Raw genomic sequence first — 20,093 nt, 5'->3', positions numbered from 1 at the left:
GCCATCTATTATCTTATTTTCTTTTCCATCTTTGTAAATTTGACATATTTCTTTTATAAATATCAGATTTGAAGAAAATTGAAATAAATTAAAATAAATATTGAAAAGCTGAAATTTATTGAATAATTTCTATTGGATTCTATTGAAAAATCTATTGGATAATTTGCAAAATACACTCAAAATTCGCTCATAAAATTAATTAACTATTTTCTAAGTTTATTATTGATATTTATATTTTTATTAATACAATAAAAAAATTTTTATTGATACAATTTTACAATTATTAATACAATTAATAGAATGAATTATTTTGAAATGATTGAGTCGTGCATACAGAAATATTAACTTCACTTATTTCAGAATCTTTTGGAAATTTTTTAATTTTTCAAAATTGTATTTGATTTTTATATTGAAAGATATTGTAATAGCTATAAAATAATTGAGTTTTATATTATAATATTTGCTGATATCTTGTTCAATGTTTATAGATCATGGTCAACTAAACACGTATATATGTTATTAATTCATTGAGAATCTTCAATAGAATAAATTGATTTATTGATTCTATTTTGCTTTTCCTTCATTGATATGATTCAAATTTTATTCAAATACAATATTATTTTAAAATATATTGAAATACATTTTAATGTTAATATGTTCGATTGCAATATCAGATTACAATAAATACAAATATATAAATACAAAAATAAATAATAAATACAAATCAAAAATATCAATATTCTTTTGATTTTCAAGATGATATATAAGAATTTTTCTTCGTTATTTTTTTTTTTTATATTATTTTTAATGAAAAACAAAGGAAATCGCTTCAATATTCGTATCTAATAAAATTAAAAAAATTAAATTTATAAAATTAATATCTTATTATCTTTTTAGATAATAACATTATCTAAAATATATATAAAAATACTTACCTTACTATATATAAATAAAAAATACATTAAAATTATAATTTAGATAATATTGATAATTTTTTTTACTATGACGAAATAAAATTATCATTAATTTAACTTGTTTAAAAGTACATATGAAATTTTTATATAAAATGATAAAAAAAACCTAATCATTTGTATCTTAATATTTATTTATAATAAATATATATCATAGTTGAAGATTTATCGACTTTTAAATATTACGTCAAGTCATTCGTTTCTATTTCGATGCAAATTGTGTAAACTTATAGTTATACAAGATAAATACGATTTTAACGAGAAAATAGAAATTACGTGAGCTAATAATTCGCGAGAAACCAGACCGAACATTTTCATAATTACCGCCGCGCCGATCGAATCGGTAATTTTCCGGAAACGATTGGGAAACACATGTTGTCGAGAAGGAATTACGTGCCTGTGATGTTTATCACGTGGAAACACGTCATTATGTTCCACCTCATTTTCGTCCGTCGTCGTCCAAATATCGATAATTTTGTAAGTGCTTTGTCGATTCATGATTATAAGTTCAAATTGAGCATCCCAACAATTTTATGGAACATGAAAGTTAATAAGATTATAACAATGTTATTTATCATTCATATTTTATATACTTGCATATTTTTATTGATTGATTGTTACAACGCTATTTCGTTTATTCGTTAGAAATTTTTAAAGAAATTTAATATTAAGGAAATAGAATTGAAAGAAATTAATGAATATTTAGATAATTAATAATCTAATCTAACTTTTAATTAATTAAAAGTGTTGCATTTTATTGATGAAATTTAAAATTAAAATAAAAATTCTATAAAAAAGGAAGGAATATAATTGAAAGTTTAATTTATATTTTAATAATAAAAAATTAGAAAACAAAGAGATATATCTTGATTGCTGAAATTCATATAGAAATTTTTTTTCTTTACTTCGTATTATAAATAATCCTTTAATTATTTAATAAAAAAAATTGCAAAATAATAAAAATTTTAAATTTTAAATTTTAAATTGCATGTGGAATTAATGAGAAATAAAAAAAATATGTTTCACATATTTTAATAATTTTTTCAGATGCAATAAATTAATTGATTTAAAATTTTTTAACCTGTTATTATTGATTAAATTTTTTTTAATCAGTATTTTTCATTATAATATTTTGATTATTAAAATATTATTAAACTAAATAGAAATAATGGTATTTCGATAGTGTTAGTAATGAGAACCTCTACTTCTATCTTAATGATTTTTTATTAGAGGAATAGAGAATTATTATAAGTTGGTATCACTACTTCAAATAAAAAATGCATTAATAAACGATTATGAATTATTGTGAAAATTTCATATCATACGATATAAAACTTGTAATTTTTATTTAAGTAAAATATTGATATCCCATTTCATTTCATTTTGGAATAAATTGTCCCATTTGGCTACGTAAAATATGATAACTTGGAAAAAAAAACTAATTACTTTTCTATTTTATAATATATCATACTTAAATTTCTTATTTAAGATTATTTTAATAATTATTTCTTTCGTCAAATTTAAAATAATTAGAAAACAATTCATTATTTGATATTGTTTTAAACGAATCGATCGATATTATCTGCATTATCACAAATATCACAATATTAAAAATAAAAGAGTTCGAGATATATCGAAAAGAGAGTCGGGATTCAAATTACTTCAATTATAAATAAAATTTGTTACATCCACAATTCACAATCAATAAACATTATATTTCATGTTCACAAATCGTTCTAATCGAAAACAGACTCATTTTCTGATTTCTAATTAAATAAAATTCCCGAAAATAAAGGATTAATGAATAATTAGCACGGCGCAAACTCGCTATCGGGGCTGCGTGGCCACGAAAAGGATAGTACACATGAAAGAAGAACCGCCCCTCGGTTGTAATTAGTGGTCACAGTATTGGGAACAGAAGAGAAAGCCAGAAATCCGCCAGTTTTCGAAGGGGTCGACGCCCACGATGCTTTTCCATTAGACGCGAGAATTCGCGCCTGCGCCCTTCGATTAATTACGGACAGGGTTGCCAATCGGAAAGAGAGCCGGGAAGCGCCGCGCAAACGCGCTAATGATAATTACTGACCAACGAGGCAGCGCCCAGTCTGGACCAATCGTAGAATACTGGTCAAGGAAAGAAACGATTAAAGGGAGAGAAAAAGTTTGTTACAAGATAAAGATAGAACGAGAATAAGCAAAACCTTGAACTAGGAAACTTGTGTACTTAGAAAAGCTTGTTTTGGACATATTATTTTTACAGATTTGATTTTTAATCAATATAGAAATAATAAATAGATAAAAATAGAACTTGTAAAAAATTATAGTTTTGTGATAATATTAATGTTTTTATAAAGTGTGATTTATTTATTAAATATGGATATATTTTATTTAATATAAGGATGAAAAATAATAAAATAATTTTGAATAATAAAATAACATATGTTATAAGTAGGCGCATAATGCAAATTTTCATAATAAGATAAAAAGAAATAATATTTATTATATCGATAATATCTTATAAATATTTTAAAATTTGTCATAAATAATTCTATCTTCGTCATTTTTAGTATTATAATTAATACCACACTACAATATTGTACCATTACTACAACCCAGAAACTTTTTATTCTTATAATTGGAAAAATTCAATAGAAATGTATGAATAATATATAGCTACAAAATCTATTGAAACATTTCTAAAGTAAAGAAATATGTTTTAAAAATAATAATTTTATAAAAGCAATTATTTATTTACTAATTAAAGGTATAACTTAACGATGTGTATAATAAACTATCCATTTATAATAAATAATATATAAAAAAAGTAACAAAAAGAAATAAGTTAACGAGCATCTTAAAAATCATAAAAATGAATGCAAATAATCTTTGAATAGTATATTTCTTTTTACGAATTCGTGTAAAAAATATAAAGAAGAAAGTTCACATAATGAGGGTTTGAAACATGCTGTCATTTACAGAATTATACTTCAGTATTTACAAAGAAAGAAAATAATAGTGGTTAATGGCACCCTATTCTTAGTAACTAGCTTTATTATTTTTACATTAACTACGTCTTTCAGAAAATATCAGAATAAAGAAAAGAAAAGAACCGATCGAATTATGATTGGGATAAGGATTTTTAAAATTCACCCTTACTACGCACGCGATACGTAAATTTAATAATAGATAATACCGTTTCGCAACATTACATAAAATAATCTTTTTATTTTCAATTTTGATTAATTTATTATATTATAATTATATCTAATTTGTTATATTATTGAATAAAGTTTAATTCAAAAAATAAATTTCTTTCCTTAAATAAAAGTTCGAGATACTTTTTTTTAATAATAAAGCAAAATAATATTCTAAAGAATTAATAAAGAAAATAATAATAATATTAAATAAACATGATACAATAATAAAACAATATATTTATATTATGTTATAACATATAACATTATCAAAATACCGTGAAGAATAGATTTTATTTTCAAAATATCGACATTCTATCTCATCAAATAGATTATGAAAAAATAATCTGAACAATTTTGGGATGTCAATGAAATTAAACAATATTCATAAAATTGTCAAAATCGATATATCAAAAGAAAATTGCAACGGAAAATTATTTCCCATTTTCAATTTACTTTCCAATCACCCTTTCCCAAACATGTCTGGTACATTCGTCGAACGCATCGAATCTCGCTCGAATGATCTATCCGATACAAAAATAAACAGCTCGCCACGATGAGAGTTAAAGAGGAAACCAAAAAGCATCCCTTCGTAACAACGTGTCGGCGATACAGGCATGACGAACACATCTTTCCCGTATATATCAGTATAAACCGGTATTTCCATAGGACAGAGAGAACAGAATTGCGTAGGAATGATCCAATTGCAATCCTACGAATTACGTATGCACAAGTGTCGTTCGTAAAGTCGCGCGCTCGCATAAATCGAATGATATAAATTGGACGAACTGACCAATCAGAATAGTTGTTTTAATACCAGATAAAAACTTGTCGCAATCCGTCGCTACCATTTAACTTAACGATCGTGACGAACATGTGTTCTTAAAGTATTGTATTTACATTTCACGCAACTGAGCGAAAGATTATATTTTTAAGTCTTAATTTCGTAAATGAAGTTCCGAAAAACCTTTCTAATTTCGATAATTTTTTTATAATATTTAAAACATGTTATAGAAGACAAAGTTCTAAACGAGTTTTTCTTAATCATATAACAGCGATATTATTTAATAACTTTTAATTTTCAAAATTATGATATTACTATTACATAGAATTTTTCTTATATGTATACGATCGTGACAAAATATAACATATCAGTATTTATCTTTTATTAATATAAACGTTATAAACATATCGTAACAACAAGCAATCAATAAAATGTATAAATTTCCTCGTCAATTTGAAATATCCTGCTATATAAAATATATATATAAATCACAAATAGTTTTTAAAAATATTTGATTAATTATAAATTAGATAACTAATATATTTGAATCGTAAAAAATTAAAAATATTTTGCTCAATTTGCGTAAAACAGTTAGTGAACAGAAAATGGATTATGCGTATATAGTGAAAAATTACCGCGTAATTTTCAAATTAACCTCTTGACTGATTGAACCTTTTGATGTGTATAGATAAATAAAATATTTACTAAGTACTATAAGCTGCATGACAATGCCACCAGCGCATATCTATTTTATAGTTGAATGAATGAAATGAAATGAAAAAATTGTGCACGTAGATGAATCTATAAATCCTTTAACCCTTTAATTTTTTCGCTGTGACATCCTCAATTCTTTGGATTAATATCTTTTTCTTTTTATTGATCAATTTATCCATAAACTCTTTCCTCAATTTTAATAATTTTGAATTATGCTGTCAAAAGCATCATTATAAACTTCTTCTATTATATACAGTCATTGAACAATTAGCTATAGTCGGTTTTCGAATTACGTCTCAACAAATTTTTAATATTCTATAATTCAATTCTATTTATATATGTGCATATACATCAATATACTGCTATTTATTAACTGTTTATATAAACACAATATAATATAAAATTTATAACGTCTAAGTTTTTTTTATGAATCTGAATATATTTCTTTGATCAGACAATTCGGATTATATTTTTCCGATACAAAATATTTTTGATATTTTTGACGGCAGAAATATTTGTTTAAATTTATGATTTTGTATTCGGAAAACATAATTCGAAATAGAGATAGCATATGAAATTTTTCTGGAATTTGATATATTTATTTATCTATTTTATACATATAAAAAGAATTCAACTATATAGTATATTTAATGATTTTATATACCAAAAGTTTTTTGCGAATAACTCGAAAAGTAAAATCGATTGCTGATTATGTATAAAGAAAAAAATTATTCAAAATAATATTTTTTGCAATATATTTTAACATCATTAAAATCAATAAGAAGTTACATTAATTTTTTTACATATCTACTAGATAATTCTCTAAATGTTCTTATCTTTTCGGCGTATATATATTCAATTTCACATGTAAGCTGCTTGGTAGAGTGTATGTCTGTCCTTTTCTATCTTTTCTATCTTTTATGACGCAACAACTCTTGGGGATCGTATTCGAATCACAGTGTTTAAGGCGTCTAAAATTCAGAAATGTCTCCAAGGAAGAGGGGGATTTTCTGTATCTGGCGCCGAGAAGAAACGAGTTATAAAAGCGTGTATTTCCCTCGCGAATAGTCCACTTCGTGCTATATTCTTCCGCGACAATCTTGCTGAAAATCAGACAATGTTCTCGAACTCCTTGCAAAATTACAAACCGATATAATATATCTTCACATAAAAACTTTAAATATTACAATGTTATTTTATTAAATTAAATTTTTAAAAAACTTTATAAAAATAACAAAAATTTTAGAGAATTCAAAACTTTGATTTCTTAACTTTAATAAATTTCGAAATTTCCACATTTCCAATGATTCATTTTAATTTTTATTAATTTTTATTAATTTTTTTTATTTTAAAGTTATTTAAAACTTTTAAAAAAGAAATATTTTAATATGATTAAAGAAGAAAATAACTTGTTAAGATCAATTATAGTATAAATCTATTAAAAATAAGTTATAAATTCATGAAGTTTTATAAAAGTATGGGCATAATTAATGTTATAATAATAATTGTTTAAATAACAAAAAAATATTGTCATGCTAATCCCCAATGTAGAAATTTATTTATAATTTTTTTAATTATTTTCTTTTCTGCTTATATCTTTTGTTTCAAAAAAACAATTATTACAATATTATTGCAAACAACTATTTACAAATGCTATCAATCCTATATAATATTTAATGTGAATGTAATGTGAATTAAATATAATGTGATGTGAATTAAATAATAAAATTATTATTCTAGTATATTATTATACTATTATATATTATACTATTATATATTGAATATTCAAATATTTTCTTGTATTCACAAAAATATTATTCTTTGACACAATCAATAATAAGAATTTCTTTCTTCATCGAGTTCTCGAACAATTTCTTTACGATTGCGACTTATCACAACGGAACATTGAATTCTTCAAAAATTGACGCGAGAAAACAAAAGATAAAGAAACGTAGAATATTGCAATTTCTTCACCAGCGCCCTCTTTCTTTCATCGCAGCATACACAGAAGACATTGCATGAAGAAGGAACCGAATTGGTTCGAATGTGCGACGTATCTAATATCTATGTCTCGATGCTGCGCACACGTTGCTTCATCGACAGTATTGAGTCACGACGAATGCAACACAAACGTTTCAAGATTGCTCGAAAAAAAAAAGAAAAATGAATAATTTCCAGGGATGAAACATTTTGAAATTAACGAAAAAAGAAAAAAATAAGATAAGTGAAAAGTGAAAAAATCAAAAAAAAAAAGAGAGATAGAATAGAGAAAAAGTTTTATATACAATTCTATTTAAGAATTTCTACATATTCTATCTTACCATGAGACAAATCCCTATCTTGTTTAACTTCTAGGCAAAATTAGACAAAATAACAGACAACTATACTCGTTAGTCAATATCTAATCTTTTTTGCCGTTTCCGCGTTCTTATCTGACAGAGGATAATTTGCAAAACTTCAACATATATAATAATAATTATTGTCTGCTGGATACTTCTATCTAACCTCCCTTGGCGTTCTCCGATCTCCACTGCCACCACCACTGTCACCACTACCAAGCTGGCGTGGCCTCCCCTCCATCGCTCATGGACAGGGTGGTCCATGGTCCACGCCTACCCAACATCCCTAACTCGAAGCTACGTCCGCCTTCCCCTCTTTTCTTCTTCTCGCTTCTTTCTTGTACTCTTCAGTCCGTCTCGCATCCTCTTCGGGATTTCTCGTTTCTCACATCCGCGCTGCAAGTCGAGAGAATGAGCAGAAAGAGAAGGAGCGAAAAGCCAGCTAACGAGACTACACCGCCACGGTAGGAAGAATGCTAAATAGACGCTATGTTTCTCTCTGTCTTCTTTGCTTTCCTCGTTTTCCTTCATAGGAAATTGTTTTCGTCTCTTTTTCTCATTATATATCTTTCTCTTCTCCGTGTTCTCCCCACTATTGCAAAGCCCCCTCTACGCGGTGGTTTCTCGTAAACTGATGATATAAGCTAGCCCCCACCGTGACAAACGAGCGTTGACGGGAACGACCGAACGAATCCGAGAGTTGCTACATTATCGTCGCGGACACACACTAGCTGCGCATACGCTGTGTCGAGCGTATCATTTCTTGCTTATATCCATATGTCGTCTTCTTCGTCGCACTTGTACATGAACTTAGAGCGTCGATTCTACAATAGTGGTAAAAAAAAAATGGATGGAAACTAGAGAAAGTATGAGGAGCAACAATATCGAGATAAAGAACCTTTGACTCATTCTTCGTCCATTTTTTTTGCACATAATCTCAAGAGTTTTTAAATTACAATTCTTTTTCATCTGATAAGATTGCAAATTATATTACGTACATTTTTGCGTTATCTATTTACATAAATGAAAATTTAATACGTCTGAAATTCAAAGCAAAAACAATTTAATAAAAATATAATGCGATTTATAATTTGAAATAATAAAATAATTAAATATTGATTTGAATCTTAGAATAAAAAACATATAAATAGTATAAGATAATTCAATTATTAGCGATTTAATTATATTAATATATAATTATATTATTCGAATTTTTAACTTTTTTAAACTTAATTCTTTTAATAAATATATATTAATATATTTATAAGTAAATAATTTAGAATTTTAAATTCATATTTAAATAAATTCTAATTTATATTTATTTAATATCAAGTTTTTAATATTTGACTTTTAATATTTATATTAAATAATAATAATAATAAATATAATTAATATATTAAATTTCAATTTTTTTATAATAGTAAAAAATTGTTATAAATTAAATAACAAAAATATTTATTTCTGTAACAAACTTAATTTTTGTCTATAATTTAAGAGTGGATAAAATAGTTTGACAAAAGATAGTTTATAATTGAACAATTCACGAAGAAATATTTATATATTTAAAATATCAATAATGCTTCATAACAAAAAATATAATTTATACAACCGTTCCATTAATATTTATAACGAAATCAATAAATACATACTTGAGGGCTTGGAATTAAAAGTTTCATGAGTGATTTGAATTTGTAAACATTCGAAAAATTTTTTTAAAGGAAAATTGGCAAAAGATGGATAGTTTTATATACAATAGATTTATCAAATCGCCGTGATTTCTTTGCTTCTCAGCAATTCAAAATATATTTTTCACATTTGTAGACATTGATTGATACACACATACACACACACACACACACACACACACACACACACACGCACACACGCACACGCACACGCACGCACACACACACACACACATATATATCTTAAGAAAATAATATTACAATTGACTATTGAATTAAATAAAGTTTTAAATATAACTTTGAATGATCTTTTATTAGTTATAATATAGTTATAATTATAATAGTTATAATTAATAAAACTACGCGAATACATATTTTAAGAATGATATTAATCTGCTTTTTAATGAAAATTCCTTTTCACTAGAATAAAATTCTTTTTTTAAAATAATTTCTTAAAAATAATTAATATTAGATACTTATTTATCTAAATGTCTATTTTCATGTACAATTAATATATCATAAAATTGAATATATGTATTTATATAAATAAGTACATATATATTATACATAATACAAGAATACATAATAAAAAAAATTTTTTAAAAACTAATTGAAGATAAAAAATAATGAACTACACCTATGTTATTCTACTGATAATTTGAATTCATTTTTATTTGATATCATTTTTTTATTTTCATCGTTATATATTTTATTTTATTTTTATTTTTTTCATATTTAACTCTGAATATTAAAATCTCAAATTTTGAACAATAATATAAATTGCTTATATATAATATTTTTTCTAAACAAGAATCGTTCAATCAATGAAATTATCAAAAAACAAAATTTAGAAAATTAAAAAAGAAAAATAAAAAAGAGTACAACTACATATAGACAACTAATTAAGTTGCACAATGAAAGATGATTTTTATGATGTGGTTGAAAGGTAATCTAGAGCAACAATATAAGAAAAATGAGTAAGAAAGAGGAAAGAAAGATGACACAGGGAGGAAGAATAAAAAGAAAAAGAAGAAAGGTCAGGATAACGCGTTATGCTCGTTCAGAACGACAAACGAAGATAAGGATGACTAGACAGATTTGAATGTTGCTTCAATCAGATCCCATGTCACTCGGTTCATTAATCCATTCAAAAAGTATTTCGAAAAGTTTCACATTATATTACAATGTTACACCGATTTCGAATGTAATGATGTGAATATTATAATAGTTCAGAACTTGGAATCTTGAGCGTGACAAGATTCAATCAAATTATAATTGTACGTCGATGTATCTCTTAAAGTAGTTTACGTTGATTCGAACTTTACAACCATAAATACATGTCTGTTATGTCCTCATGGAACTGTATTAACGTCTGAAAATTGAATACATATACAGTCAATCACAAAAGTCTTTGTATACATTTTATGAAATTTCTATGTATTGTTACTTATTATATTATATGTTACGAAATAAATATTTTAATAAATAGTTTATTTTAATTTTTTATCTTTTAATCTTTTTATAGAGTTAAAAGTATAATTTTTCTTTAAAAATTTGAATATATCTATATATATATTATAGACAAAGATTTTAAATATATGTTTAATATTTTAAGTTATTGAAATTGTTTTAAATCTCAAATTAATAATCATCAATTTGAATTTAAAATTTTATAATTATCATTTCCAGTTTCTATTTCAATTACAATTTATTACAAAAATTCTCATTTTTCTCTTAAAATTTGATTTTCTCTAAATATATAGTATTTTAACTTAGATATGTTTTCCATTGATTTCTTAATACAAATGCAAACACTAAAATCGTACATGAAAACGGTCAGATGCATCTCTCATCGATTGTCGTTAGGTTTCTTCGTAATGTTAGCTTCGATTATTTGCGCGTCCGGTATTGAAAAGACGAAGGAAGATAGATCATGAGTAAAACGATTGGTAAAAGAGAAAGAAATAGGTATATCGAGAGCTCCATGGCAATCCAGCAGAGAGCAGCACGGCTAAAGTAAGGGATTTGCAAACAATAGGCCCGTAGTGGGGTGGATTCTTTAGATGGCGGCTTGATACGCATCGCATTTACATATTATTGCTATTATTAGGTAAACGGTCCTTCGAGCGCCTCTTTAACACTACGCGCTCGCCCTTCGAGGTATTTTACGACCAACCACGAGAGGTCCCCACCGATAAAAGCCGAGACCATAGTGAACTGAATCGCGCCGTCTGTCGGCAAAAAAAATTGAACCACCACCGGGCCGAGTGGGTGGCTAGAATTGTAAATAATCGTCCAGAACCACTGGAAAAAGATCCTTATCATCTTTATACGCGCTACTGTCTCTTTCCATGTAGACATCAGTCATAGACTAACATTAATATTTAAAAATTTATTACAGTCAACTATTTTAATGTTGATGAGATTTTAAAATTGATACGTAATTATTAATAGATACATAGATACAGAGATATTATATAGATACAATATTAAGTTTAGTATTGTATTATGGAAATTTGTTATATATAATATTATGCATAATTAATATTTATCAATTAAATTGATTGAAATTTAAATTATTTGTATTGAAAATACAAATTATAATTAAGCTAATATCAAATTATACAAAAATTGTAATGTCAAATCATCATAAAATCATATTCACAATATAGATTACGAGTATAAATATAAAAAGTAATATACAAATTTTAAAATTTGATAAAAAAAGAATTGTATATTTCATTAAGAAAAATTTGAATTTTTCTATATATAATATTAAAAAATAATATTTATATCATCCACATAATACACATCTATATAAATATTTTAATATTCAACAAATTAACACAGATCTTAATCTTAATTATTTTTTCTTTAATTATTTAAAAATAATAAAATATATTGTCTATAATATAATTAAATGATAAAAATTATATAATCAAAATAAATAACGATTCGATTTAAAATCAGCATAATAAGTAAAAAGATCTTTGATAGATCAGTTTTTTAAACCTGGCAACACTGTAATACGCATTGGACTTCTCTAGACCGCGTGACGCCAAGATCGAAATTAAAGACGCAGCTTTCAAAGGTAGGGGCCCTCCGACGACGAAGTCGTGAAAAACAAAAAGGGCGAAGAGAGAGGGATCGGGATCGCTCGATAAAACAGGGCGATGTTGGAAGCACCGATAGGTCCCAAACGATTCTCCATTGGGAGAAACATCGTGACGCGAAGAGAAGGGAGGAGACTACGTACACACAATGGGATCCAAGAAGAGGAGCTGAGAGCAAAAGCGGTGAATTAATTGTCGCTCGCGCCGCCGACGAAGCCGCTACGATCCGCAAGCCTGATTTGTGAGCTGCACGCGTGTATATCGTATGTGTATCTGCCCGTTCCTTTTTCTCCCTTTCTTCTATTTCTTTCCTTCTTTCGTTTTTTCTTTCGTGCGTATTCTTCTCTTTCCATTTTTTTCATTCTTCACTGGTTGATCTCCGGTGTGCAACAAGATCTGTGTACAGGTTATACACGATCACAGTGGTTAAGACTGACAATAAAAACAAACCTCAAGGATTACAAACTAAACGGATAAGAGAGATAAAAAATGAGAAAACAAAAGACAATAATGAAAAGAGATGTATAAGAAAATATAGAGAAAAAAAGAAAGAATCGTAAATGAATCTGTGAAAGAAATAAAAAATAAAGTAAAAAAACAAAAAGATGCTACAAAAAATACAGTTCATATTTTTTTTCATTCATTCTTTTATTCTCTTCTTCTGCAATTCTTTTTGTCCCCTGCATCTTCTCTTCCTTATTTTCCTCCTACTTCATCCTCTTTTTTTATTTTTATTTATTATTCAATAGAAGCCAGGAGGTGCTCGTTAATTGATGGCACCGGCTATGCTCGAGCACAGAGAATGGTAGAGAGGGAGAAAAATCGAGGTGGGATCAAGAAGAGGTCCACAAAACCACCATCGCCTTATTTATAACGCCGGAGGTAACCGAATTCACGATCAAAATCCCGCGTTCCGCGGCATTGATGAATCACCATAGCCCATGCATCGCGTTGTAGCAGCGCTGATATTTTCAAGTGAACCCGTCCTTTTTCCTCGTCAGCCCTCGCCATCTACTGTTAAGATTTGCCAAAAGATTTCTTCCGATATGGAAATCATCGATATCATCGAATTCTGCAAATTAAACTGTGCCACAAATATGTTGGATCTTTTAATTTCTATATACATGGAAGCTATATCAATTCTTACAATGAGATGTTGAAATATGTATTACTGTTGCGTTGATTTATTTGTATCAAACTTCGGATCTCCCTATCAAATTTTGACATTTATCTTATAATTTATACATTTAAAAATCAAACGATGTGACGAATCAATGGATAAATTTTATAATTTGGCATAAAATGGAAAATAGAAAATTTTTATTTATAAATGCACTTTTTCATTTTAGAATTTATTCGATATCTATTTATATTTATCTAATTTTAATTTTTTTATGTTTAAAGTATTTTTAATTTTTATAATTATATTTAATAATTTTTTCATAAGATGTAATAAAAGAATACATGTTTTTCTGCAGAAAAGTTAGAATAATCTAGAAAAAATTATTTTCTTCTATAATTTTCTTATATTTTCTATTATTATATTATCACTATCATATTACCAAATTTTGATAATATCATATTAAATATTATTTCATCGATATTGAAATTAATATTTTAATTTTCGTTTCCATGTAATAAAATAATTCTTTCAGGTTACTCGGTCGTGGTTCCATGCATGTCTTTTCTTGCGAACAATTTCAAAAATTGATGGTGGCAAGCGGCTTTTTAGGACCATGGCATTCGTTGGTGGATTTAGGGGCAGGCGACGGTGCCACCACTGCTCATGTAGCTCATCTCTTCGAAAAAGTTTATGCTACAGACATATCAGCACCGATGAGATGGGCTCTAGCAAAAAGGAAGTTCACGTAAGTCACATTCAATTTTTCGTCCAATTTGCATCCCACGAGGTAAAAATAAAAGAAGACAAATTTGTAACTCTTAACGAAATTTATTGAATAGAAATTTTAAGAATTTACGATACGTAATAGTGTTATACAGAATTTTTAATATTTTTATTTATATATTATATATATTATTTTTCTTATATCGGAATTTCATATTTCTATATACGTTTAAAATGTAGAAGAGATTAAATTCTTTGCACAGATATGTGAAATAAAATTTTATGTGATACTATAAATATTTCGAATAAAATATAAATATTGAAATATGAATGATGTCTATTAATTTTAAGATATTTTATAAATATTTATAAATCTGGAATATTCTTAAAAATTGATAAACTTTTTATTAATCAAAACTTTTTTATTGGTTAATAATTTTATTATATTAATAAGGAATTAAAATAAGTTAGAAAAGTTCATTGTATAAAAAAATATATTAAAAAAATATACAGAAATAAGGATAAATATTTTAAAATTTTTATTGAATAATAAAGCCTATTCTATTAAAGACAATTATATTATAAGTTTATTAATTATAAATTTATAAGCCTATAAATTGTAAGCTTGAATTTATAAATTTTATTACGTAATTTGTAAAATCATATTCTTAAGAAAAATATAATCTTAAATGTAATCTAAATATAATTTTAACAAAAATTTTGATTCTAAATAAAAATTTTCCTTCATATAAAATTAAAAATCAATTTATAAAAAAAACACTACTATTAATTCAAATATCTCTGTTTAACATTATAAATAAAAAATATAATATAATTTTGTCTTTTTTTGTTGTAATTCTAATATTTTATTTTTCTTTCCATGTTCTCTCTCTCTCTCTCTCTCTCTATATATATATATATATATATATATATATATATATATATATATATATATATATTATAATTTAAAGGTTTTGTTTTCTTGTATCTAGAATATTTTGACTTACTGTTATGTAAAATTATATTATATATATATTTTCATCATCAATATTGATATTATATTACTATTTTTATATTCAAAATTCATTTCTTAAATGTTAAAAAAATAATTTCCAATTAAATCTATTTTTATGACAATTGCAACTTCAAATAGAAATATTAGAATATATTTATATATCCTTAATAATTATTAAACAATCACTTTTATGATTTTAAATCTTTTTATGAAAATAATTAAATGTTATTTTTATATATATATATATATATATATATATATATATATATATATATACAATTTTTATAAATATTATATTCTTAGTTTTTAATTCAAAGTTTACTTGAATTTTAAAAATCATTATATATATAATGTTTAAAATTTTGTAACAAATTCTATCAAGTATTCAGAGAAGTTTTTATCATTTTCATCTTAAAAAATATTTCTATCAAGTGTGAACATTATTTAAATTAAAAATATTTACTGTTATCATAAGATCAATTTATTTTTAATAAAAAAGTGAATAACTGAATAATTAATTGAAGATTATTTTATTTATATTATATTATTTATATTTTATTTATATAAGTTATTATTTTTATTCTTTTATTTTTATTTCAAATCAATTTGTCTAAATCTAATTACATATTATCTTTTTTCTTGTGAAAAATATAATTTTATATATCGAATAAGAAAAAACTTCGTAAGTTTAATAATTTTTACTATTAACAATAATACTATAATTTGAATATATTTAAGTTTTATATATAGAATGTGTATATATTATATGAATTCAGTTTAAAACGAATAAATTCTTCACTCTTCTTCACAGTCTCACTAAGTTATAATTCTTCTCTTAGTTATAATTAAGCGTGTAGATGTATCCAAGAATTTGAAGAATATTTAATGACGCAGTGTCGTCGAGAATAGTGCATGTAATAAGCCGTAGTGCACACTAAGTTTATAGCACCAAATTGATTGGAGTAGAAGTTTATGATGGTTTTTACATCCGGCTTGTCTCGTCTCGATATGGTTGCAATTCGAAACTATTCGAATTTTAAGTAAATATTCGTAGAATACGATATACCCGTAACGTTTTATAGAACATCCGTTTCCTCTTTTCCAGACGAGTTTAGAACCCTCCCTCCTCCGTGATTTTAAGCGCGAATGAAGATCTTCGATGAAAAATAAAAAGAGAAGTACGTGTTAATACTAAAAATATGATTATAGTTAGAGATATTCAATCATCATAAAGAATTAGAAGAAAAAGAATAACATTGATTCTGATCCATGTTCAAGGTGCGGCATTATATGGGATCCAGTTATAGGAACGAATTCGATGCTTGAAAATAATAATAATAATAATAATAAAAAAATAGGTTTGTACGAAAGTATGGTTTTTGCTTCGCTTTGAAATTGACTAATTTATATCAATTGCTATAATTTTATATCTAATTTTATATTTAATTGCTATATTATGAAATATGCAATTCTTTTTTCATGGCTTATGTTATGCACTTTTATTTTTAATTTTTAAATAATTTACAACCTATAATATAAATTTTTATTAATTGTTGAACTTTTATAAGATTATAAAGAAAAAAATGATTAAATAGAATATCAATCTTATTTAATTTTCTTTACTGCTTTTATTTGAAAATTTATTTTTTAATTTAATAAAAATTAAATAATTTATAAAATTAAAGTTTTAAAGTAAATTTATTTTAATAACATTATAAATTAATTTTACATTAAATTTACAATAAATTTTAATAAAATTATTGTAAAAATAAACTATGCAACTTAAAAAAAAGTTAAAATTAAATATATATATATACATATTTTATTATATGAATATATTTTATTGTTTTTAAGTATTGAATCTATTAAAATAAATCCCACATATGATGCTGTATTCTTCAATAGCAATTCATATTTTAATCTATAACAAAATTAATTATTTAAATTGTAATATCACTTATATTTTTATTATTTTAAAAATAAATAAAATTCTAAAATTTAATATCAAATTAATAACATTATATGCTTATTATATAATGTTTCATTCAACATTATATTGTAATAATTATATAATAATGTTTAAGATTATATTTATATTAATCGTTTAAAACTAATTATATATTTATAAATCACATATTCTAATTTGATATCACTACATATCACTATAAATTAAATTTTTAATTAAATTTTCAATCAATATTTTTAATTTAGAATATAGTTAAAATATGCAATATATATTGATTTAATAAATATATATTATAATTTATTATTAAATATAATATCAAAAGTATAATACTTTCATAATATTAAAGTATAATATAAATTATAATATTTATGTATAAATAATTTTAAATCTATAAAATTAGTATTTTTTAAATATAATTTTTAAATATAAATAAAAATTATTAATAATAATAGTATTATACTTTTAATAAAAAATATTGTACAAATATTATTTCTATATCTTTAAAAACATATGTATCTTTATATTTAAAAAAATTAACAATATTTAAAAATTATTTTGCATAAATTATTAATAATAAATTAATAATAATAATATCAATTAAACTATTAATAAAATGAAAAAAATTTTAATTTTGAAACGTTTAAAGATTATGTTTTATCTTTATTTAAGTCATCATCATTACAATGTAATGTTAAACTGATCTTTGTTTATTTATATGATTATAATGTTTTAAAATATTAATTTCTATTCAAAAAAAAAATTATTAAATATCTAAAACTCATCTCATCTCATTTTTTTTATTTGAAATATTTTTGTGAAATTAAATAAAATTAAATTAACATTAACATTAACATTTACATAATTGTAAGCAATTGAAGTGTTTTAATAAAATATTTTAATTAAATAAAAACTTTAAATATTTCGCTTGTTTTTGATAATAAAATAATATATTCAAGAAAAAAGATATAATTAATATCTATATTTCGAAAAAATGATGAACAACAAATTTTTCTCAAAATCATCTATATTCTTTTTAATTTAGCTAGTATTAATAGTATTTTTAATATCATAATTCAATAACTAAAGTTAAAATTAATTTAATTTTTTATAAAACTATAATGATCTTCATATAATTTGATGATATAACTTTGAAAGTGAATAATTTAGAAATATGTGAGTACAAATATAAATAATATACAAAATTTAGCAATACATAGGATATAAATAGAAAATAATTTAATAAAGAATAGAGAAGCAAACATTATTTTACTATCTTATAACAAATACTCAAAATAACTCTTATTAAATATTTATAATCTCTAAATACTTATTTCAATGTATATATTTCTATGAACAATAAATGATTAAAATATAATTAATATTCCTTACAATTTATTATAAATAATATTATCACATATAATTTTTATGCATTCTTTGATATTAGAAATTTAAGAATATTTTTATAGATTACTATTTTAATCTAAAGAAAGAAATCTGAATATATAATCAGATATAAGTTATTAAATATATTGTGATTAATCCAATTATTAATCCAATATGGAAACTTTTTTATTAAACGTCAATCTAATATTAAGATATATCTATTATTTCAATTATATCTTAAATTCAGTATCTAATGATATAGAAAATTTTCATTTAAAAAATACATTCTCATTGTTTTTAAATAAAAATTAGTTTTTATACAATTAAATAAATATTATATACATAAAATATTAATTATATAAGCTAAATTATAAATAAATATACATGATGATCATATTAAATACCTTGTATGAATTAATTATAATAATATACTATTATTCTTTTTAATTACAAATAACATTATATAATTTACTAAAATAAAATATAAATATATATATATATATATTTATTATTTTCTAGGGTGCTCGATGTAGAAAAATGGTACGAAAATAGTCCCTTCAATGTGATTCTCTGTCTGAACTTATTGGATCGTTGCGATCGACCTAACACTCTACTTCGCCGCCTAAAGTCATCTTTAACTCCAGGTGGTCGTTTGGTCGTAGCTTTAGTTCTTCCATTCAGTCCTTACGTAGAAGTTGGTGAAAGAGGTGACCACAAACCGTCAGAATATTTGCCAATAAAAGGGAACGGTCTAGAAGGTCAAATAGCTAGTCTCGTCGACAGAGTTTTCACACCATTAAATCTAAGATGTCTAGCATGGAGCAAACTGCCTTACCTCTGCGAAGGAGATCTCGGTCAAGCATATTATTTTCTTGACGACGTCGTATTTGTTCTAGAAGCACAGCCAGTTAGTACGCAATCGTGTGAATTTCCAATAAAAAATTTTCTATAATCTTATACGTTAGAATATTTTAGGATAACTCACGATACTCTGCTTCTGAATGGATGAATACAGAACCATCTGGAAGAAAATGCTGTAACATACTCGAACAACAGAGTGGTAATGAACGAAACACAGGTAAG

General features: G+C 24.3%; 1 protein-coding gene and 1 long non-coding RNA gene across 3 annotated transcripts in view; both read left to right on the top strand.

Annotated features, from left to right (window-relative positions):
• Positions 1–20,093, top strand: part of LOC108000112 (uncharacterized) — a 56,702-nt gene that overhangs the window by 24,830 nt on the left and 11,779 nt on the right. For both annotated transcript variants that reach the window (XM_017060291.3, XM_028667819.2), the window contains exons 3-5: positions 14,456–14,668; positions 19,530–19,917; positions 19,986–20,088. In XM_017060291.3, coding sequence (XP_016915780.2) covers positions 14,456–14,668; positions 19,530–19,917; positions 19,986–20,088 — 704 coding nt within the window. The remainder of the gene's footprint in view (positions 1–14,455; positions 14,669–19,529; positions 19,918–19,985; positions 20,089–20,093) is intronic.
• Positions 12,535–13,610, top strand: LOC133666946 (uncharacterized). Its single transcript, XR_009831855.1, has 2 exons — positions 12,535–13,063; positions 13,550–13,610. It is a non-coding gene; the product is annotated as an uncharacterized LOC133666946 (long non-coding RNA).

The sequence above is a fragment of the Apis cerana genome, linkage group LG11, assembly GCF_029169275.1.
Source record: "Apis cerana isolate GH-2021 linkage group LG11, AcerK_1.0, whole genome shotgun sequence".
Classification (NCBI taxonomy): Eukaryota; Metazoa; Arthropoda; class Insecta; order Hymenoptera; family Apidae; genus Apis; species Apis cerana.
The sequence above is the reverse complement of the archived record's forward strand: the minus strand, read 5'-3'. Positions and strand labels throughout refer to the sequence as shown.